Below are 24,026 nucleotides of genomic sequence, written 5' to 3'. Positions count from 1 at the left end.
GTCCCCTCCTGGGCTGAACCTTGATCCTCGAGAGCAGCTCTCCGCCCACCCCTTCGCACTGCAGAGCCTGACAAAACATCTCACTCTCTACAACGACCTGTCAGCTGTGACATGCTCCAGCTGGCTGATTAATGAGAGCTGGTGTCCAGCCTGTAGCCGAGAGAGACTTAAAACATTAGTGGGGGGGGCTTCCCTGGTGGCGCAGTGGTTGAGAGTCCGCCTGCCGATGCAGGGGACACGGGTTCGTGCCCCGGTCTGGGAAGATCCCACATGCCGCGGAGCAGCTGGGCCTGTGAGTCATGGCCGCTGAGCCTGCGCGTCCGAAGCCTGTGCTCCGCAACGGGAGAGGCCACAACAGTGAGAGGCCCGCGTACCGCAAAAAAAAAAACCATTAGTGGGTTATCTCTCCCTGCAGCTCCAGCACAGGAGGCCTGTGCGGGACCCCAGGAAGCCCCTGGGGGCCAGCTGAGCTAACTGCATGCCTGCACAGTGGCCCTGCTCCACGGAGGCTGGGGCAGCCAGATAACAGGAGGTGTCCCTGCCGTCCCCGGGAGCTCACCTTGGCGATGGGGATGTCATTGCTGCTGCTGCTTGTGCTTAGCTCTCCGGTGCTGGGGTTAACAGGGCGATTGGCGGAAGTGAGGCGGCCAGGGCTGGAGGGCCCTGTGGCCTGCACGCTCTGCAGTCTAGTTTGAAGCTCTCGAACCTGAAAAAAGAACACCTTCAGACACAGCGGGTGGGTTCCCCGGCCAAAGGGGAGAACAGCCAGATTGGCGGAGGGGAGGGCAGAGCTTTCATTTACGTTAAGAAACCGGCTTCCCTGAAAAGCTAAGTCGGTTGAGTCCACATAGAATGCACTGCTGTTCTTAACTAGTCCGCCACGTGCTGGCCAAGTATATCTGTTCTTCAAACGTACGAAGGGAACATGTTTCCTAAGGCACTGGAAGCTTCCAGCAGAAGTAGAATGACCATCTTTGAGGGATGTTTATTCATTCAGCCTCGTGTGCCTGACACACATGGGCACAAGGGACAGAACCCAGGATGAAATCTGTCTTGCGTGGACCTCGGAGCTCAGCGGAGAGAGACAATTTCAACACAAGCGCACCCGCATGCCATAAATATCTATCCAGAGTTTGCAGGAAGCAGAAAAGGCGAAGAGAGTGACTCCACCTGAAGTCATTAGGGAGCCATCCTTGAGTAGAGCCTCACAGGTGAGCAGGGCTTAAGGGATGAGATGAGTAAGGGGCTGGCTTTGGTGGTGGGGCAGGGAGAGTAGCTTGGATGACACACTGTGTCTGAAGAACTGCAAGCTATTCAGTGTGCACGGTGTAGGAGAGAGACCTGCCCTGGGAAGGAGGTGAGGCTACGGTGATGAGGCAGAGATGGTACCCATGGCTTCTCTCCAAGGGACTTCGAGATGAGATTATCCTGGGGACAGTGGGAAGGAATATCTAAATAGCCCTTCGGTACAGAGAAACACAGGGCCCTTTCAATTACATTTAGAACACACATTTACCTGCACAGAATTTAAATGTCCAAATTCTGCTTCTCTATGGTTATGGCTCACGGACTTCCAAAGAGAGAAGTGTTCCAAGCAAGTGAAGATGACTGTTAGAAATTGGTCTCTCTGATGACCTTGATCACAGTTTGATCATTACGTACAGTGTCTATCTTAAAGGGCACACTGACTGAAGCATCCAAGGGCCCTTACAAATGGGCACCAACCCCACTGGGAAAAATTAGCACCAGGACATCTAAGGCAGGGTTTCCCCAACTTGTCAGTGTACCAGGATGTCCCAGAGGGCTTGTTAAAACACAGAGCCCAGGGTGCCACTCTCAGGGATTCTGATTAGTAGGTGGAGACCAAGCCTAGGAGTCTGTGTATCTAACAAGCTCCCAGGAGATGCAGATGCCAGGTCCCGGTTAGGGACTCGCACCTCGAGCAGCAGTGACCTAAGGGACTGCCAAGGCCACGTGGTACTTTAGTCCCCGACACAGAAGGAGCAGGGCTGCACCTCTGCCAGCCCTGACGCCAAACCCTTCCAAGCAAACCCTTCTCTAAAAGCAACTGGAGAGCTTTTCGTATTCAGTATCTTGCATGTCTCCACTCTGCTAAATTGGGAACCAAAAGTAATTGAAATTTCAATAATTCATCAGCATATTAGAAGCCAAAATAGGAAAATTCCCCCAGAGAGAACTACGTTCAATGGTGAAACAGCTCAAAAGTGCCTGAAAGCTGTCTCTGCTGCGGCTTCCAGTAACTGGGGGTTAACAGAAATGTGTGTCGTCCTCATAAAGGGCCAGACACAGAGTTGCCCTCAAAATAGTTTAAAGACTAGAAAAACACATGCCTGTCAAAGTCAAGTGGTATTGCTGGTGAGAGATTACGAGGCTCATTCTGGAATGGTCCCGATTAACTGTGCCTCTCTGTGCCCCATGGCAGAGGGACAGGACCCATTTTTCCATCAGGCCAGCTTCCTGGCACCGGGGAAACCTCTCTGGTAGAGACCATGGATTTCAAGTTCTACCACTGTGAGAGTCTGACGAGGTCCTGAATAATCAACAGTGTTAACACCACTCCCAAATCTAAAAAGTGTCTGAATCATTCCCAAAACAATCAGTGGTCTGGGCTTCCTAGAATCTCAACTGGCCCACTCATCTCTCTTTTAAAAAAGCAAAAATGGCCCTGGGCATTTTATAAAAGCGTCATTAAAACTACCCATGTTATAAAAAAAAAGTTTCTTCTTCTAATCACTAAAGTCAAACATGTCCACTGTAGAAAATTTAGATGACACTGAAAAATGAAGCCAGAAAAAGTACCCATGTTCTTTCTTACTCTACAGAGTAAGAGCTTCCAGTCATTTTCCACGGTGTGCTTGTGCATGGGCACGCATGCTTAAAATGATTTCTAAATCTAAATACCCATTCTCATATTAAAAGTTCTGGACGCAGAGAACGTCTCTGAAAACTAAAGGGTGATAGTCATGCTTAGTTTGGTCTACGCTTTATTAATCAACGATCATGGTTAGGCAGTGAAAAAAATCCAGCTGAACGGGGTGGAGTGAGTCTGTGATGGGAAGAAAGAGAGACAGCTGGTTGAGTTCAATAGCCTCTCTCTTCTGGCTTGGGAGGTGGGGTCTTAATTTAAATGAATAAATGCACAGAAATGAAGGCTATAACCAATCTGCTGATTCAGCTCAGGTAAGGCTTAGGAGAGGGGAGAGAGACTGCTGTTAGAGTCCTCACTTTTATTCTTACCCATTGTAGTAAGTGGAATTGTGTCCCCCTCAAAAGATATATCCAAGTGCTAAACCCCCAGTACCTGTGAATGGGACCTTATTTGGAAATAGGGTCTTTGTAGATGTAATTAAACTAAGGATCTCAAGATGAAATCATCCTGGATTTAGGGTGGGTCCTAAATCTAATGACTGGCGTTCTTGTAAGAAAAAAGAGGAGATTTGAGACACGGACACACAAAGAAGAAGACCGTGTGCAGACGGAGGCAGGGATTGGCCACAAGTCAAGGGCTACCAGAAGCTGGAAGAGGCGAGAAAGGATTCTCTCTAGAGCCCTTGGAGGAAGTGCAGCCCTGCCAGCACCCTGATTCTGTAGACTCCAGAACGGTGAGAGAATATGTTTTTGTTGTTTTATGTCACTAAGTTTGAGGTAATTAACTAATATACCTATCCTTTCACTGAAGATATGTTATTAAAGAAAATATCTTTCTTTCAACCAGATATGTGGTTTGGAGTCAGGGGGTAGCTGGGAATCACAGGAACCCTAAGTAGGAATCGATACTGTGGGAAAGTAATTCATCACCCATAAAGCCTTTCCCAATTGCTGTTGACATCTTCAAGAGCAGAACACAGAACACGACTTCAGGGGCCATTTTCTCATTTCTCCTAAAGTGAGTATGTAGCCAGGCCCCATCTAGAGGCCCAGAAGAGAAGTTTGTCTGTTACGTACATTTGAAACCTGCAGAGTATGAAGGTGAGATCCTCATCTTTCAGTGGCTCAGAGTCCTAGGCTCAGATGTCTGTCCTAGCCAGACACCTCGTGAAACATGCTCTGAGAAGGGACACCAACAAGGAGTGTCCGCGTTGTGAAAGAAGCATTATTCTGCCTTCCCAGAGTAGGAAACGCCGGCGTGCAATCTGGAAGGTTGGGTAGCTGTTTAACAAGCAAATAAAAAGAGGAAAAGGCATGGGGGGCTCTGAAGGTTCAAGGAAGGAAATGACAGTAAAATGCCAGGACTCTGCTTCTCTCGCTTAGAGTCCAATGACTTCCCAAAGAGCGAAAAGGGCTTCATAAAATCATTTTATTAGAGAAGAGAATGGACTGGAGTGAGGAAGAGAAAGGAAGTGAGTCAAAGCTGCACGTGAGAAATGATGAAGGCTCAAATACCGTCAGTGAAGTGGGAGCAAAGATGCCTAATACTCCCTAGGCCAGCATCGTCCAATAGAACTTCCTGTAACAACGGGAATGTTATATAGCCCTACTGTCCACAACGGTGGCCACAAGCCACATGCAATGCACCTAGTATACCTAAGGAACTTTATTTTTAATTGTACTGTATTTTACTTAACTGAAATTCAAATTTACATAGTTTTGCATGGCTAGTAGCTACTGTATTGGTCAATGCAGTTCTAGAACGATTCAAGAAAGGGACGAGATACCCAAACTTGTGGCTGGAATGACTTAGCGGATCATGGTATATTACTCAGCAAAATGGTGAAAACATAAGCAGCTGATTTCTCAGAGATAAACAAAGATGCCAACTTTGGATATATTGAATTTGAGGAAACCATCAGAGGTGTGAAGAAGGATATTCAGTCAACAATTAGAAATATAATCTGAGGGAAGGAGATCAGAACTGGACTTCTACATGTGGATATAGTTGCCAAGGGAAAAGGTGCAGCCATGTGGGTGGGAGGAGAGACTCTACGTAGCTGGTTGGACCGAAGGCTCAACTGAGGACAGTAGGAAGGGGCGGCTTTTGCTCTAAGAGAGAAAGAAGAGGTGAGGATAGATAATAAGAAAGGTGTGTTTGCAGACTGGAAAATGAGGATGGGAAACAGGAGGCTCCCACCTGATGGCTTTTGTCTCTCTTAGAGACAAGAGTTAAGGTCCTCTGCTAGGAGAGAAGGAGGGAATAGTAGCTGTCAGAAATGAGAAAGGAAGCTGACCGATAACCCAAAGAGAGAGAGAGAGAGAGACAGGCAGACAGAGACAGAGAGAGAGAGACAGAAAGAGAGACAGAGAGAGAAAGACAGAAAGAGAGAGAGAGAGGCTTACCCAGCAGCACTGAGAAGTCAGCTGAGCTTTTGCATTCTAGACAGCAGACTGACTCAAGGCATTCTTTTCTTCAAACCCCAGAGACCTCATGAAAATGGTAGTAAAGAATAAAAAAAGAATCAAAACCGTAACAGTGAAAAGAATGTGCTTGGGGCATTAGCAGACAGAGGATTTGGGCGCATTCCTTAAAAGCAGAGTGGAAGGAAGAGTACTGATGAAAGAAACAAAATGGAAAAAGGCAAATTCTACAAACTATACGAGGGGAGGTGGTCCATCTACCCAGAAGAAGGTTGGCCGGGTTTAGATGCAGCCCCAGCAGGTACTACAAAGGACAAGAATGAGAGGCAGGGCTGAAAACAGGAGGGGTAGCTGTCTGTATACAGAACAAATGGAAATTTCCAGCATATGACAGCCTCAGCTAAAGTAAACAGACAGTCCTCCTATGAAAAATGCATAGAAATGCTGCATAAAAAGGAACAACGAGAAAGAAATTCATTGCCAAGGTTCAAAGAAAGATAGTAAAATCTCCAGGTGCCAGAAATGAAGTGAAAAATAAGGTTAGAGAGGTTAGGAGGGAGCCGTGGGATGGAGAGCAGGGCGTGGAGTGTGCACGCCGGGGTGTGGGGCGGGGAGAGGGCCAGGGGCCCCTGCAGGTCAGGCTTTTTGAGCTGATCCTCCAGCACCAAGCTGGGAGCCTTCCTGCCCGACCCATCTGTGAGAAGCGGACTCAGCGCGTTGCCCCGGAAGCCGGAAAGGAGCCCCTGGGCTGTGCAGACGGGTCAAGCCTAAGAAACCAACATCTCAGACCTGTGACACATTTGGGTGTGGAGTCCAAGTTTATCCTAGCTCCCTAGTGTGGGACCCCAATCTTACACATTCACACTGAAAACTGGTCTGGATTTTGCCAGGCCACTCACTGCCCCAGAAACCTAACTGGTAAACCACCCAATATCATTAGAGAACAGGAAGAGACGTAAGCCTCCCATGACTAGGAGCCCAGGACCATGGAGCTGCTTGACATGGAAGGATGACTGCAGGGAGAGGAGGATGAGACTGGAGAGCCAGCAGGCTAAATCAGGAGATGACTCCACTGGAGGAGAAATCAGAATAGAGCAACCAGTAAACCACATCACAATCACAAGTATGTTTAGGGCCCTTAAAGAGGTAGAAGGAGTAATTTCTGTACACAATAAATTACGAAACAAAAAGAGGCAGATATCAAGCAAGAATAGGTAGATGAAAAAAAAAGCCCATGGAAAACGTAGTCAATGAAATAAAATCAATGTATAGGTTAAGCTTTAGACTGGATAAACTGAAAGAGCAGTAGTGAACAGGAGCACAGTACAGAGAATTCAGAACACAGCATGGGCAGCTAAGGAAGGACAAAATATGCAAGTGTCACTGAGAGGCTTCAACACACTTTTTTTTTTTTTTTTGTTGCGGTACGCGGGCCTCTCACTGTTGTTGGCCTCTCCCATTGCGGAGCACAGGCTCCAGACACACAGGCTCAGCGGCCAAGGCTCATGGGCCCAGCCGCTCCGCGGCATGTGGGATCTTCCCGGGCTCGAACCTGCATCCCCTGCATTGGCAGGCAGATTCTTAACCACTGCGCCACCAGGGAAGCCCTTTCAACACACTTTTAAAGGAGTTCCAGAGGACAGGAACACAGATAATGACAGAGAAACGTTATTTGAAAAGAGAACAGGTGAGCTTTCCAGATGTAGAGACCAACGTAAGTCTCGAGACTTAAGTATCATGTCAGGTGCTAAGTAGTTGTGGCAGTTTTTAGATGTGTCTGCAAATGCTTTGATAGTCTCTCCATCACTGGACTCTAGTTCCCCTCTCGTTGCACACACCTGGCCTGAGACATTGCATCTGATGAAGAGAGTGTAGTGAAAGTGCTACCACATAACTTCCAAGGCTAGGTTAGAAAAGGCAATACAGTTTTGCCTAGCTCTCTTACACGCCGCCGACTCTGTCGTGAGGAAGCACAGGCCACACAGAGAGGATGCTTGTGGGTGCTCTGACCAACAGTCCCTGCTAAGGTCCAGACAGCAGCTAGCCTCACCCACCAGACAAACAAGTAAGGAACCCTTCAAGACGACTCTGGCTCCAGCCACCATCTGACTGCGACCACATCTGAGCCCAAGAGAGAGAACTGTCCACTGGAGCCCAGTCATCCCCAGGAGGATGCAGTTATCAGTAAATGACTGCTGTTTTAGGGCTCCATGTTTGGGGTGGTTTGTTATGCAGCTGGTGCTAACTGGAAGAAGAGGATGAAAACACGGCGCATCTAGAAACACTGCGGTGCAAATGTAGGGCGAGCGGAAAGGATAAAGAGAGAATCTTAAAGCTGTCAGGTGGGGAGAGATGACACAGGCTCTGGGGCAGGGGAGTAGGTTTGTTTCACTCACTACTGTATTCAACACATTGAACAGTGTCTGACACAGCGTCGGTCTCAATACAATCTGTTGAACATCGCCAATAAAGCTGTCACCCTAAAATCCAATACCTGGCCTACTACAGTAGGCTGAGGAATGGCCCCCAAAGATGTCCACACCTGAATCCTGGAAACCTGTGAATATATGACCTTACGTGGCAAGAGGGAATTTGCAGGAATGAGGAAGCACAACTGAGAAGGAACACAGCCCCGATGACACGCTGATTAATAAATCTGTGTTATTTTACGCCACTGTTGGTGGTCATCTGTCTAAGCAACAACAAGAAACTATACCCCTATCATGAAGCGTGTTGGAAAAAATAAAGATATTCTCAAAGATTAAGAATTAGGCACCCGTAGACCTTTGCTGAAAGAACTTCCCAAGGACACAGGCTTTTCAGGAATTAGAACACTGAACTCAGAAAAAGAATGGTGTTAAGAGGAATAATGATCAGCACAAAAACTGGCGGAGATGTAGGGGCAGAAGGAACCTTCCTATGCTGCCGGTGAGCGGACAGATGGGTGGGCCAGTCTGGAAAGCTGCACTGCAGGATTTGGTCCAAGTAAGAACATGCACACCCCAGGACTCTGCAACCTCACTCCCGGACATGTATTCCAGAGGAATTTCCACACAGGGCCAAAGACGACATGTGCACGGGACTATGCACTGGAGTGCTATTTGTGGTAGTGGGAGGTCTGGATGTCAGGCGCGGTAACCATGGTGGGGGCACGACAGAATGTCAGGAGGCCATCAGACCTCGTGCATACATAGCGACATGGACAGACCTTAAAAATCAGAGCGCTCGGGGGAAACAAAGAAAAAAGTCTACAGCACGACATGACTGATGTAAATTAAAAACAACACACAAAACACTGTGTATAAGGACACACATAAAAGTGAGGGAGAGGGAGTGGGAGAGAAAAGCAATACATAAATTAAAAGAGGGCCTTTTCACGATCAATGAGCATGCTTTAACAGAGGGATGTAATTAGCTTATTTCTCTGCCCCGCAGGCCAAATTGAAAACAAACAAATGAAAGAAAGTAAATACAAAGATGGGCACTCGGGAGCCTGAGAGATTGTGCAGAGCCAGAGAGAGAGATGCTGGCGAGGAAGAAGAGTCTGTCGCAGACAAAGATCGCTGGGGTGGGCACAGAGGTAGTTTTCTGGGAAGGCGGGCAGTTCACCGGGAGAGTGAGGCAGGGGCGGGCGTAAGTGGAGCAGCTACTGGCCCTTCGCTCTCCCAGGACCATGATAGGAGCACAGACAACGAGAGGACCGAGCGTGCTGATGAAGGCATCTGTGAATGTGGTCCACAGATGAGTGACAAGCGCGAAAGAAAGGTGGCACCGGAGTCCTGAGTAGGATGAGAAACATTATTATTAGCCATAAAAGAACGAGCGTGTTCCGCTGATGATAACGGAGGAGCGGTCGCTGCGTAGCCGTAATTTCAGGCCGTTAGGTTGTAATCCATAGTTTCACTGTGAATTGCGGCTGGCTGAGATGAGATGATTTCTACCCTGCAGCAGGCTGAGGATCACTGGGCCGGAAAAGTTCTACTGAACGAGCTTGAGGCGGTAAGTCTGGTGGAGTCTCGAGAAAGCTGCCTCCTCTCAGTCCAGGCTTGGGGAGTGTTTTGCAGAGAACCACTTCCTCCTATTGGAGATTTTATAAGACTTTTCTTTCTTGGCCTCCAACAGATAAGAAATCAGAATTTATTTACAGAAGGAGGAAAGCAAGCCCAGCAGCATTTCCGTTCTCTGAAGATGTGATGGGTGTATTGTATTCTTTTGTTCTACAGCCCACGAAGGAACCTGGACTGGATTACCTAAGTGGCTGTGTCAGGGAAAAGGTCAGCGCTTTGGCTGTCTTCCTCATTTCTTACCAGCTTTCAAACAAACGGAGTCAGCTACGTGCTTTATAGCCAAGAGCTGGCCTTTACGCAGCTGGACTTCCTCACAGGAGCAGAGGCTGGAGAAGGGAGACAGGGATGGATAAGCCAACACCAGTGCCCACAGCTAAAAAAGCTGCTTCACAGTTTCCGTGGTACAGATGTGCACAAAGCCCTTTTAGAAACAGTTTCCAAAGAAGACACGAGGAAATCAGTTTTGAGGCTTCTCCGCCTTGGATTGCACTTAAAGCTCCCTCGAACTACAGAGAAGACGGGTGACAGGCTTTGCCAATAATGCTCCGTCGGGCTCAAGACAAACATATGCACACGTAGCCTTTTCTGTAGGAAACAGACGTATTTTGTCTTCACTTTGTGTTGTTTTGGAATGCCAGGAAGACTGATGGATGGTACCCTAACGAGTCTGGCACCCACGTTACTATAACAGAGGATGCTTTACTTCGGGTCTGTGTGGAAGCAGGAGAAGAAATGGGCAAAAGAGCAGAAAGAACGCAGGAAAGGAGTCCAAACAATAGAAAAAATGAATGCTGCATCCCACAGTAAGGCCACCAGAGCCGAAGCTTTGGTGCTAAGAGTTAATGTGAGCACAGACCAAGGTTATTAAACTTCTGTGGGCCCCAGTTTTCTCATGTCTAAGAAGGGTGTAATAGTACCTGTTGTAGAGTTCTCGTGCAGACTAAATGAGATGTGCATAAATCACTGCTCATCACAAGTAAATGCTCAAAACATGTTCAGTGTCACAATTCAGGCTCTGCGTCCTGCTTTGCCTTCAGAGGTACCTATTTTTAGTCCAAGAGGGGTATGTTTAGTCTGAAAATATCCAAAGAATGTTAATACTATTAATATTATTAATGCGTCCTTAAAAATAAGCTATCAAGACTGCACTGAAAAAAAAAGGCATTGGTGGGTGGCACCTTGTAAAACAATTTTCCCTCATCGGGTAGCACAGGAAGTCCTCCCCTATGCCAGGCAATGCACCTTGCCTTTGGAGCCCCAGGGTGCCCGTGTCCTGCTAGATTCTAGGATGAGCACACCCCTCTCCGCACCCACTCCTATAGCTCATGTGACCCTGGTGAGTGGACAGACAGGGTTGGGAACCTCTCTTGTTTCAGATGCAAGATTCATCACTGGCATACTGTGGCCCCTGGAGGAGCAGGCTAGGCATGAATAGAAAGGGCCAGAAGGCTGTGGTTCTCTCTCTTTTCACTCCACCTGTGGGGAGAGAGGTAAAGATGGCTGGAGAGCCTCTCGGAACACGCCCAGTGACTGAAGGACACTGCCTCCCCTTTCCTGTCTGGGAGATGGCTGGGATCACAACAGGGAAGTGTACGAGGGTCCTACACCCCATGCGTTGATTTGGTGGCTCATGGAAGGGCCTGGGCATCTATCCTTTGAAAGAGCTTCCCAGTGATTCTGTCACGCATGTTGAGAGCCACCTCGAGATGGATGAGTGAAACCGCCAGTTTCTCTGGCACCCTGATTCCTGTCCAAGTCTATCTGGTATCATACTCAAAGCAAATAAATCAGCTGTGTTAGGAACATTTATGGCTCAACAAATACCCATGTGCTCCCTTCATATTTCTCAGCCCCTCTACGGTTAGGTGGAGCATCTGTATAGTTCTGGCCAATGGGCTGTGAGCAGAAGCATTCAGATATAGGGGTGAGTCTGTTCAAGTGATGTTTTAGATAATGGGTTACCATCAGCCTGGGTTCCTGAGTGAGTACATGGAGCAGAGCTGTGCGCTCATCTCTAAACCTGCATTGGACGTGCAGTGCAACCAGAAAACAAGCTCTTTTGGTGGGCCATGCCACTGAAATTTGGGGGGTTAGTTTGCTACTGCTGTGTAACCTATCCTCATCTTGACTAATACTCCAGTCACACAAAGGAAGAGCCAGCCGGGACTCCCAAACCGAGGTGGAAGGAAACACTGGAGCAAGATCGCCCTCCTCTCAGCTCCCTCCTACGAGGCCAGATTAGGGCTGGGAACGTGAAAACAGGGTGGTTGTTTTTTTTAAAATAAGTATTTTATGAATTTAAAATTTGCTAATATTGGCATTTTCTTCCTCATATAAAGAAACTCCTGGGCTTCCCTGGTGGCGCAGTGGTTGAGGGTCCGCCTGCCGATGCAGGGGACACGGGTTCGTGTCCCGGTCCGGGAAGATCCCACATGTCACGGAGTGGCTGGGCCCGTGAGCCATGGCCGCTGAGCCTGCGCGTCCGGAGCCTGTGCTCCGCAACTGGAGAGGCCACAGCAGTGAGAGGCCCGTGTACCACAAAAAAAAAAAAAAAAAAAAGAAACTCCTAAGAGAAATGGAACAGGTAAGATATGAACAAATTTCCATCAAGGACAAAAGAGAATAACTGCTTGTGTGTGGATGTCAAGTTATTAAAGCTGGGAGATACCAGTCATGGTCCATAATCCATACTTTATTTTTTTGTTTCTTCAATTTGAAAATTAAGGAAGAGTAGAAAGAAAAAAGAATGCCTATCTTTTCACAGCCTAGACTTACTAGCGTCTTAATATTTTAGCATATTAGCTTCCCTTCTATTTCTGTGAATCTACTTCTATATATTAAAAACCATACAACTGTAAGAATACACACTTAAAAAAATAAACTAGGACACTATAGAAGTGTTCAAAATATCCTTTGACCCATACTCGTAGGTACTCCCCCCACCCCCATAACTATGAGATTGGCTTAAATTGTTCTGCTCTATTTGAAATATTTTTGCATGCACACATATAGAATTCAGGCACATTTACACACATATAAATTCACAGTAAATATAAAGTACTGTTTTGCAGTCCTGCATTTTCAATATACAGACAAGAAAAGTATCACGGAGAGGGAGGCTGAGTGGGAAGAGTTCACGTGAGATCTAAGGCTAAATAAGGCAAAACGGAGATGAATCTTTATTTAACCTATGTAAGGTCACAACAGTTTCACTTCTAGAAATACCTCTGCTGTTACTGATTTTTAGTTAAAAATATCAAAGCGATACTGACGTAGCCTATCATGGGAGATAATTCAGATGAAGTGAATGGCTGCTTCAGAGACAGACCAGCTCTGGACACCTCAGCATGACGCTAAACATCTTATCTCCCAGTAAGGGTGGTCAGCCTAATAGTAAGTACATATTATAAATGAATTAATTAGTAGAAAGAAGTACATAATAAAACACATGGTTAACCTTTAAGGTCATTACTCTTTCTAAGCAGACTCCTTCATTTGGTTTGGACTCCTCTTTCCCTTTAAGCATGAACACTGATCGTCAAGTGCCCTTCGAGATGACGTGGGCGAACACTGAAAGTGGATTCGATCAGGTGTTCAGAACCAGTGCAGTAGTTAGAAACAGGCACCAATGGATTTAGAACTAATGGCTTTAGGGGTGGCTCTTGGGCTCCTACAAGAGGATGCTCAGTAAATCGGCAGAGGCGGTTGAGTTTACAGGATGAGTGCTACACCTGCAAGCTGCACACGTGCCCAAGTAGGACAGTGCCGGACCCCTCACACCTCCGAGATCCCTCCTGCGTTAGAAGGACTGTGGGTAGACGCAGTGCAGCACCACCACCCCTGGCAGACTCGCAAACTTAAAAGTGGCCCAAAGGATATGACTCACAGACTTAAAAATGGCCCAAAGGGTATCAGCCTGATATCCCTAAAGGAGAAGGAACTGGGAATTGAATCCAACCACACAGCCAGCAATCCAGTCAATCACATTTACAGAATTAAACCCCAATATGAACTCTGGATTCGGAAGCTTGGGTGAACTACCCTGGTTGGCAATACTCCGAGTTGGCCACACATCACAGCGCAAAGGAGGTAACACCATTCAGGACCCCAGGGGAAGAAAAGAGCTGGGAGCTTTGCCTTCAGACCTCTTTCAGACTTCACCTATATGTCTCTTAGTTTGGCTGGCTCTGATTTGTATCTTTTTGCTGTAATAAAACTATAACTGACTTTGCACAACTTTCTGAAGAGTTTGTACAAAATCTCATAAAGAACGTGCGTTGCCTGTGTTTGATTCAAGTCTATGGTTCAATGGGACACAGATTCATGAGCCACTGGTCACATCCAGTTTGCTTTACCAAACTATCTGAGGAAAGCACTGATCATTTTTGCTACATGGCAGTTGACCTAAACAATCAGGTAAAGAATACATAATATAGAGAGGCTGGACCTGCCATCACATATCCCTCCTATGAGTTCTCAGGGCTTCTCCTGTGTTTATCCCTCCCTATCACTTGACATGTACCATTGTAATGACCTGTTTATTTGCCTGTCTCCCAAACATCCTTCAGGCCAGGTTCTGTGTCCTGTTCATCACCGTAGCCCCTCTGCCTAGCACAGAGAAGATGACCAATCATGTTTACAAAATGAATGAATGAACAGCCAAATGCTTCCCTTTCTAGAGTAATTAATTCTATGTTGCCTAAATTACACCCGCTCCTTTCAGTGTGAGGAAATGAGCGGTTCTATTACAGAGCATGAAGACCTAAATGATTACCTCATTTAATAATGAGCCGGGACCAGTAATAAAAACTGTCTGCCTGTTGTTCCTTAGTTACTGCTCTGCCAAGTAGCCCAATCTGTTAGCTGACATTAAAGATCTAATTTAATTAAATTTTGAACAAGGCTCAGAAAACCTCCTGAGAGCACTCTGTTTAATTACAGGCAGGGGGCAAGCACCAATCCTATTGATCTGGTCAGTTCAAATTCTATACAATGAATGTGGGCAACGAAAAAAAAAAAGTGGCCTCTATTGCTTTCCAGGCGACTTTGATGAACTCTGGATTCTGAGTTGCTAGAAAGACAGGAAAGGCCAACCAGCCATGTTATCGTGTGGTACCACAAGGATGGAAATGAAACTAGACCTCCGTCATTCCTCAGAGCTATATATCATGGAGAAGACACAACGACCAACCACAAAAGACAGATTTCTCCTCAGGGGAATAAAATATATTGGGTGGTGGTAGGTAGAAGTCATCCAGCACTTAAAATCTAGCAAACTGGCATTTACAGGCATCTAGCAAATTCTGACACCCACAATTGTCTTGAAATAAAGAGAAATAAATCTAATTCATGGGTATGTATACAAATTCCAGAGGAAATTTCCAGTTGAGGAAGAGATACAAGTTCCCCAATATATTTTTATTTGGAAATATAAATTATATAAATTTATATAAAATATATAAATTTATATAAATTATATAAATTTAAATAAAGCCATATTAACTGCAAAACTTACACGGTAATAAATGTGATCAGAAGAAAGATTTTGAGTATTGTGTGTGTGTGTGTGTGTGTGTGTAGTTATTCAACGTCCATCTAAGAGTTCTAAGAGTCCTTCAAATATATAAGAATTCTTGGGGGAAGAAAGACGGTATGGTGTTAATCTTTCCAGACTACTAAACAGGTATCTCTGAATTTCATCCCAAACGATTACTGATAGCTTTTGAGCATTTACTGCATGCCATGCGTTGGTTAAGTGCTTAGATAATTCATGAGGATTACCTAGTTTCCCTGCACTGGGTACTATCATTACCCCCACTTCACGGCGGAATAAACCGGGAGGTTAGGTAACTGACCAGAGACTCACAGTGGCTTGGGAGATCAAGCTGTGACTCCAGGTGGTCACAGAGCCCTGGCACAGAGTGTGGTACCATCACACTATGCTGTCCTTAATACTAACCTCCAGAGTTGGAGAAAATACTCGAAGGGGAACTGGCTTTTTCTCCTTTGCTAGTCACAATCAAGAGCTGTCTTGTGCTTTAGTAACTCAAGTTAGAGGAGGAAATTTATTCAAAACCGCAATATGTAATTAGGCCTGCGACCAACATTTCCTTCACAAAGTAAGCACCATGAGAACGTGCACACTAAGCAAGCACACCTAATTAGGGCATTAGTCATAATGATCAGGGAGTGTAGCCCAGGAAATTACAGGTGCTGTGGGCCTTAGCACTACGTGAATGTCCTCAGCTTGCCCAGAAGTCTTTGCTGACGGCAATGATTTACACCTGCTGTTACAAGGACGGAGACTGGCATCCGATACAGCTGGGTTCTGAAAATAAGCTTACGCGTGTGAGTTCACACAAAATGACATTCAGATATGAGAGTTAGGAATGCTGGCAATAGCCACAAATGAGGAAAAGAGCTGATGACATTCAAAAATAGTAATTTCTTCTGTATTCATAAATAATGGCAATTATGAAACCTGCATGTAGATTAAAAGGAGAATGATGTACGCACACTGATCTTACTGAAAAGCAAGTTAAAGAGTAATGGTGGGGGCTTCCCTGGTGGCGCAGTGGTTGAGAGTCCGCCTGCCGATGCAGGGGACACGGGTTTGTGCCCTGGTCCGGGAAGATCCCACATGCCGCGGAGTGTCTGGGCCCGTGAGCCATGGCCGCTGAGCCTGCACGTCCAGAGCCTGTGCTCCGCAGCGGGAGAGGCCACAACAGTGAGAGGCCCGCGTGCCGCAAAAAAAAAAAAAAAAAAAAAAAAGAGTAATGGTGTGATCAACTGGATGTATTTTTTTCTCCTCTGTGTGCAAAATTACCAGTCACAGCACAACTTGAAAGCAAGCTTCTAATATTGCCACAATGGAGAAAGAGAATAAAGTAGGTCTAGTAATTCAAAGTGAAGTTCAGAGGGAATTGTTTCTGATTGCTTCACCTCCAGTCCAATCACAGATCAAATTAACAGCCAAACAAAGAAGCACTTGTGGGTTCCTAAGAAAAAACTCCATCTTTGGAAAAGTGAGTGCTTTAACAACTCTGTCAAACATTTCTATCCTGAAACATCAGCTCCTTTAGTAATGGCTGTATTTCCTAAGCAAAGTGGTTCTCAAACCTGTTCAGGCCATAGAGCCATTTAGTGAGCTGGGGTAACTACCAGGAATTACACACACACACACACACACACTCTCTCTCTCTCTCTCTCTCACAGAACATACACACACACACACAAATATATATGTAAGATTATTAACTTTAATGAGTCTGCACTAGAGGAGAGGACATGTCACATTAGACTCAGTATGGATATGTGAGAGCAGGTACTATAAGTTTCAAGAAAAATTTACAGAAGAAACTGCAAAGGGGAAATTCTGTATATTTTTGCAAATTATAAAATATTATTATCCTACCTCAAAGGAAGAACATTTTAATTGAGCTTGGGGGAAGATGTGTGTACCCAGCGAATGGCTGAGAATCACTGCACTGGGATAATTTTTAGCATCCACTTAGATCTGCGATTGCAGAGAAGAGCGTTTTTAAAAATCTTACCTGCACATCTCAGCGCTTTCAGAATACTTTCAAGAACGACTTCATCACCAGAAAGGGATGGTGATTCACAAGACTAGAAATGCCACCAAATTCTTGGGGCTGCCCTTGGCTCGACCAGCTGGCTTCTCCTTTGGCCCCAGCCCCCAGGGAAAGGCCTGGCACTCACCCTCCTCCGCAGCCGGTCCCGCTCCTCCCGGATGGCGTTCATGGTGGCCTTGGTCCTGTTCAGCTCCTCCTCTTTGCTGCACAGCATGGCAGTCAGGCTCTCGTTCTCTTCCCTCAGCCCAGCCAGCTCCTTCTCCCATCGAGACCGCTCTTCAGCAAGGTTGGGATACAGGTCCCGGCCAAGGACCCCTTCGATCTCCTCCACTGTCTACAAAACACAGCCACAGTGAGTTCCCTGGGAGAAACGGGAGGGGGAGAAAACAGGCCAGCCCGGGGTGAGTGTCCCCAGAGGGGTGGGTTCCACAGTCACTTCACTGCAGAAAGTAATCAAGACTAACGAGAGCCCCTGATTATCTATCCTCTCCCCATTTTCAGATGAGGCTCTGCCACTTGCCTGGGTTACAGTCTGTGTTACCCAGCAGTACCCCCAGTAAGAAAAGCGCCATCCCTTCCTGGTATTTAAGTCTATCAACAGTGCTAACTGCCATGTCCACACAGCTGTTTATCTCCCTCACCCACGGTCCAGAGTCGGTGAATACACGTAACCAGACAGCAAGCCAGCTAGTGAGCCCGATAAAGCAAATGTGAAGTTGCAAACTGCACACAAAATCTAACTGGAAGTTTCCTAAATTACAGGCTTCCCAAGTTCCAACTCGGCAATAGGATAGGCCACATCCCTGTTTACAGCTTTTAGTGTCACAACAGAACCAGAAGGTGTGAATGAGGTTCAGTCCCAAGATAAGAAAGACAAAAATAAACCTCAGTGACACAGAAAAGAGGAAGTTCATTGTGGAGGTTTCTAAGACAGCAGGGATTTAATTAATAACACAGCTATGTGCTTAAAAAGAACAGAATCTTAATACTACGTGGAGAGTTTTTTTTAACATTCATTAAAAACACCAGTATTAATGGAGAAGAAACACACATAAAATTTGAGAAAAAAAGGAACAACTCATTCTGTTTGCTTTCAGAAACGATTCATTCACAATTACTGTCCTTTGGAAAAGGAAGCATGCACCAAATGATTTGGAAAGACGAGGTGGAATTGCCATGTAGGGGCAGAAGGCAGTGAAGAGATGGGATGGGAAACAGGTCTCAAAAATGGGTGGCATGAGGATGTGTCACTCTTGGAGGCTCACATTGGTTCCCTGATGAGGACAGTCACCCAAATCGCGCTGCCACTTTCCACATGCAGTGCTTTGTCCTTCCTCTCAAGTAAGAGACTCATGTCCTACTCAGCCCTACTCCAGGGCCTGCTCTGTCCCTTGCTGGTTGGCAGACACCCTTGGCTTCCTCCTTCCCTTTCAATGCTAAGGCTGGGGCTAGTACCCAAGCTGACATTACAATCAAATACAGGGTCTGGAGATTCCAAAGCAAGAAATACTAGTGGTTACTTCCCCAAACCACATCAACTATGTATTTATAATTGTGATGAATAAAGATGGGAAACCAGATGTATTATAAACATGCATCATGGTTTACCTCGAGAGACCATAGCTCTTTTGTGAAATCCAGGATTCCTGTTGATAGAAACTTGGGCCCAGAGTCCTCAAACATTTTTCAAATAACACATCACATTTTCCCTTTCTATAGGCTCCTCTCAGACTTTTCAGTTTGAATTGTGATGCCTGGGTCACTAAGCTCTGGTGAAGTAACATAAAGATACCAGAGGCCCTGTATCAAGGGGACTTGACATTCCCATTGCTCATGATGAGTTTGTGCAGATGCAGCAGATTCTTCTCACCTGGTCCTCCCTAAGCAGTAAGATGAATGCACATGAAAGGCGGGACTGAGGTCCAGTCCAGTGCACTCAGGATAGATGACTCGTTCAGGCCCTGAACGTCCCCCTTGTTAGCACCATGAATAGATAACTCCGGAAATAATATTCCAGAGACCTGAAAGCTTTAACAAAATTTCCAGGTTAATCTTACAACCTCAGAGTGCTACATGATGAACCACACTAAAATGACATGGTTCAATACTAGTGGTCTAATAGTTTCCAAGGAAGTAGTCACTTTTGCAGCAAAGCCAGTGATCTTGACTATTGATATAATGACTTTTTCTGATGTGAGTCAACCCAGCAAAAATGTATAGGGCTCCTGCTTCTCCCTGGTGGCCCAATCTTTAGCATGGCTTTCTTAGAAACACTCACTCTCTAATAGGTCTCTGAGTAAAATCACACTTCAGAAGAAAGGCACCTGATCATTTCCCTCATATGATCTGGAAAGAGCCAGACAGAGAGGATGGGGGTTGGGGGGGGGTCCTACCTTAATAGCCAAGTCACAGTGCTCGCTGGCAGTGGTGAGCTGCTCGATGTGCCTGTCCACCTCTGCCACCGAGAGGCTGCAGCTACTCTTCTTCCTGCAGCAGACCACATTCTCCAGCCCCGTCAGCACCCTCTGCAGCTCCGAGTTCAGGTCGCTGCAGTTATCTGAAAGTGGATGCGGATACAACGAGTTAAGCAGGCAGGTGGGCGATGAGCGCTCTCTGTTTCGCTTACGGAGAGGAACCCATTCAGGTGAAATGGATGGCATTGGAGCTGGACGTGTCCAGGTTTAACACCGGCAGCCTAATCTCCCAGCCTGCTGGCCTTCTGAGGCCTGGGGCCAATACAAAGGCTTTATTAAGGAATTTTCAGACCATGGCCATTTTCTAGACAGCCATGCCACGCTGCATTCTCTCGTCTCTCACTCAAAGGCAGACACATCTCAAACTTCTCTAGTAAGAACAAAGAAGTGTCCCAGAAGGGGCTGTTAGGACTTCTGGTCAACCTTCCTGCTCAGCCATTCAGATGAGGACTGATTTCAGGAAAAGTTTCAGCTAAAAAGATCTCATAACTTTACTAAACGAAAAAAACCAAAAAAACCCCAGAGTGAGCAGAGACACTAGGTGTTTAAAAAAAATAGCAACTGTATAAGGGACAGTTCTTGCCCTCAGCAAGCTTATAATCAGGACTTTTTTCCCTGATATAACCAATCAACAGGCTCTACGACTGCAATTTATACCACTTCTTCCATCAGGGGGAAAACAAACTATTCTAACAAATTCCATATGGTTCTCCATGTAAATGTCTTGTAAGCAATTCTAATAATTTGATTCTGACTTAAAAGTCTGGGTTACTTTTAATTGCTGGACACCCAGGGCTTAGTCCAGGGAGGAGAATTAATTATAATCTTAATGTGAACTAGACGTATCTTAAAAGATAATTTGGGGGGGGCAAAAATCCCCTTCAGTCAAATATAAATATGTCAACCTATTTTGGATTCTACGTGTCACTATGCCATTCAATTCTTAGAGCAAGACAGGTGTTAACTACAGCGATTTATCCAAGTACACCTTTCCCTTACACTCGGCCTGACTCCTGTATGGAAGAAGCTTAAAGTCTTCATACTTCCCTCCTCTTCCCTTCTCATCGCAGGTTCCATGCCCTAAAATACTCAATTGCCTTTGGCGCTCACTTGCGCAAGACTTCAAGAAAACTCCCAGCATTACAGTAAGAGGATTTCTCAGAATATTCTGGGCAACTTTATTTGACTGCCTATATCTACAAGTTACCTAAATCTAGACAGAAGAGAAGTGTGAAGCTTTCACTGCAACCAATGAACTCAATGATTCCCCCTCCTCTCCAACCTGTTTTCCCCACCTCTCCCAGCTCTGTGAACAGCACTACCATCCTCCCAGTTACTCTGGTTAACTCTCTGGCAACCTTGATTTCCTTTTGCTTCACACCCTAAATCCAATCCATTTTTTGACTGCAACCTCCAAAACATATCCCCAAACTGACCTCTTCTTACCATCTCCACTGACACCAGCCTTGGTCCCAGCCGCCATCATTTCTTAACTGAACCACCGGAACAAGCTCCTACCTCCAGTCCCCAACACTGTAGCCAAAGTGAGTCTCTTAAGGACATAAGCTGGATCCTGTTACTCCCCTGGCCCAAACCGTTATATAAACTGTCATTCAAATAAAGTCTAAACTCCTTACCAGAGTCTCTAAGGCTCTGCACGATCAGCCCTGTTGATGTTTCAACCCAGGCTGTACCGTGGAACTTCCTGGGGAGCTTCTACAAAACACCAATGTCCAGGCCCCACCCAGGCCAATTAAATCACAATCTCTACGGGTGGAGCTTTGGCACTGGAAAATCTTTTAGGCTCCTCAGATAACCCTAACGTGTAGTCGGGGTGGGAACCACTGGCTTCTCTGGTCCTTGCCTCATCTGTCCACCTTCTCCCGCATCACTATGCTACGCTCACGCTCCTGCCTTCTGTCCATCCCTGGAAGATGCCAACCTCTCATCTGCCCCAGGGCTTTCTTTTCCTTTGCTGTTCCCTCTGCTGAGACTGAATTCTACCCAAATCTCCTCCTACATTCAGCTCTCAGCTCAAATGCCACCTCCTCACCAAGCTCTTCTCTGTCTGAAGTATGGGCTTCCATCTCTTCCCCCTTAATCCCTGTCCTATTAACCTATCTTCTCCATGGCAATTATCACTATCTGCTCTGACCTATGCGTCTGTCATCTATCCTCTACTAAAGTGTAAGCTTCAAGAAAGAAGGGACTTTGACCTTCCTCCTCATTTCATCTCCAACACAAGACAGGCAATCAAAAGTTATTTTTAAATGACCAAATATAAATACCACATCATTATATATTTAAGAGCCAGCAAGACCAGAAATAGACTGTCAACAGCAGCATGTTTTACATCCACCTTATGCTTTTTGTCCTCAGTATGGACCATGCCCTGAACTGCTGACAACAGGAGGACAATCTCCACTGCCGAAGCCCTCTGGAGATGGACGGCAGGTGCCCATCACCAACTCAAGACAAGGAGGTCCAGAGCCAGGTGCAGCACTCCTTAGTTCCCACACATGCTGATGAAACTATCTCCCGAGCACACTTAATTCCAGGGTAACAAATGGAGAAGTTTCTGCAAAGGATCATTTACCTTGAGGTGCAGGGTTTCCTGGTACCCTGAGCTGCAGTTAACACACACTCCTGAATTATTTGGATTATTCCTGAGTGGGATGAGGAAGGAAGATGTCTCTATTCAGCCATTCATAAGGATTTCCCTAGCATGGCCCCACCTGATGCAATGATCACCCTGGACATGTCTGCTGAGGGGTCTTCACAGCAGGACTGGAGAGGTGCCACCAGGCTGTGTCCTGAGGATGTTGGGCTACAGGCAACAGGAGGCAAGTGTAGGGACCTGATCAGTCTTTCTTTCTCATTCTTTGATCAGTTGCTGAGCCCTGGCCTCAGGCTAGAAGCAGGGTACAGAGATGAGCATGAGCCTTTCAACTCTGAGAGGCTCACAGACGTACGTGGCAAAAGCCACAGTCCTCTCTCCCACTCCCCTGGGGAAAGTAACCACAGAGAGCATGATGCAAGTATAGGACGGAGCATCAGGAAGACGGAGGGGGGACTTCCCTGGTGGCACAGTGCATAAGACTCCGCACTCCCAATGCAGGGGGCCCGGGTTCGATCCCTGGTCAGGGAACTAGATCCCACATGCGTGCCGCAACTAAGAGTTCGCACGACACAACTAAGGAGCCCATGTGCCGTGACTAAGGAGCCCACGAGCTGCAAATAAGACCTGGTGCAACCAAATGAATAAATAAATAAAAAGGAAGATGGAGGAAGGCATTTAAATGAACATGCAGACTGCAAACAGCTCAGGAGCATATTCTATTCATACCTAGGAGGGCTATGAATGCTCTCCTTGTCTTAGGAAGCCCAACGTGTATCACACAGGCTGGAGGATGAAGCCCACACATTCTTGCCTATTACCCACTGGTTTTACATAAGCCCCACCAGCAATCAGGTGACCCCTGGCTGTCTTTTGTCAGTGTTCCCAGTTTGGGGCCTCACAGTAGGACAGGGTGGCCCGGCTGGCAGAAGCAGATATTCTGGGTCCCCTGTTGGTGCTGTCGCATAGCACCAATCACTCACCACCACTCACCCCACCATCAACGCTACACCCCACCATCAACGCAACGATACAGGGTGGCCTTATCTTTCAGTTGGTGCCACATTCTTCTAAATACAGACTTTGAATAAATCCTCAGTTCCTTCCCTTGGCCTCCAATGCCCTGCACGGTATGGGCCTTGCCAGGCACTGGAGCTTCAACACTGAAGGCCAAGGTAGTTGGAGTCTTTATAAAAGACCCGAAGTTTAAGTTATGGGACCAGAGGAGCAAGATGAGCTCAGACAAGGGACCAAGAGTTCCAGAACAAACAGCAAGTGCCTCGTTTATAAACCACAATGAAATATCATCTCAGGCCCATTAGGATGGCTACTGTGTCAACAACAACAGAAAAGAGCAGGTACTGGTGAGGAAGTGGAGACACTGGGGTCCTTGCGCACTGTTGGTGGGAAGAGTAAAATGGTGCAGCTGCTTTGGAAAACAGTATGGCAGCTCCTCAAAAATTAAAAATAGAACTACCATGTGATCCAGCAGTTCCACTGCTGGGTACATATCCAAAAGAATGGAAAGTAGGCCCGCAGACAGATCCTTGTATATCATGTCCATAACAGCCAAAAGGTGGAAATAACCCGTGTCCATCGGCGAATGAATGGATGAACCAAGTGTGGTACATACATACATCAGAATGTTATTCAGCCTTAAAAAGGAAGCAAATTCTGACACGTGCTACAACATGGATGAACCTTAAGGATATTAAGCTAGGTGAAATAAGGCAGTTACTAAAAAAGACAAATACTGTATGATTCCACTTACATGAGCTATCTAAAGTAGTCAAATGCATAGGGGACAGAAAGTAGGAAGGTGGTTACCAGGGGCTGGAAGGAAGGGGGACGGGGCAGGTATTGTTTGATGGGTACAATTTCAGTTTTGCAAGATAAAATAAGTCCTGGAGATCTGCTGCACAACAATGTGAATATAACTAACAGTACGGACTGGTACACTTAA

The 24,026-nt window shown here is 46.3% G+C and overlaps 1 protein-coding gene across 6 annotated transcripts in view; it reads right to left on the bottom strand.

Moving 5' to 3' along the window:
* Positions 1 to 24,026, bottom strand: part of MCC (MCC regulator of WNT signaling pathway) — a 426,733-nt gene that overhangs the window by 52,771 nt on the left and 349,936 nt on the right. For all 6 annotated transcript variants that reach the window (XM_019940817.3, XM_019940818.3, XM_073802387.1 and 3 more), the window contains 3 exons: positions 19,366 to 19,529; positions 17,100 to 17,306; positions 560 to 706 (listed from right to left, as the gene is read on the bottom strand). In XM_019940817.3, the coding sequence (XP_019796376.3) occupies positions 560 to 706; positions 17,100 to 17,306; positions 19,366 to 19,529 (518 nt within the window). The remainder of the gene's footprint in view (positions 1 to 559; positions 707 to 17,099; positions 17,307 to 19,365; positions 19,530 to 24,026) is intronic.

Source organism: Tursiops truncatus, chromosome 3 (genome assembly GCF_011762595.2).
Source record: "Tursiops truncatus isolate mTurTru1 chromosome 3, mTurTru1.mat.Y, whole genome shotgun sequence".
Taxonomy (NCBI): Eukaryota; Metazoa; Chordata; class Mammalia; order Artiodactyla; family Delphinidae; genus Tursiops; species Tursiops truncatus.
Note: the sequence above shows the minus strand (reverse complement) of the source record. Positions and strands in the feature narration are given on the sequence as shown.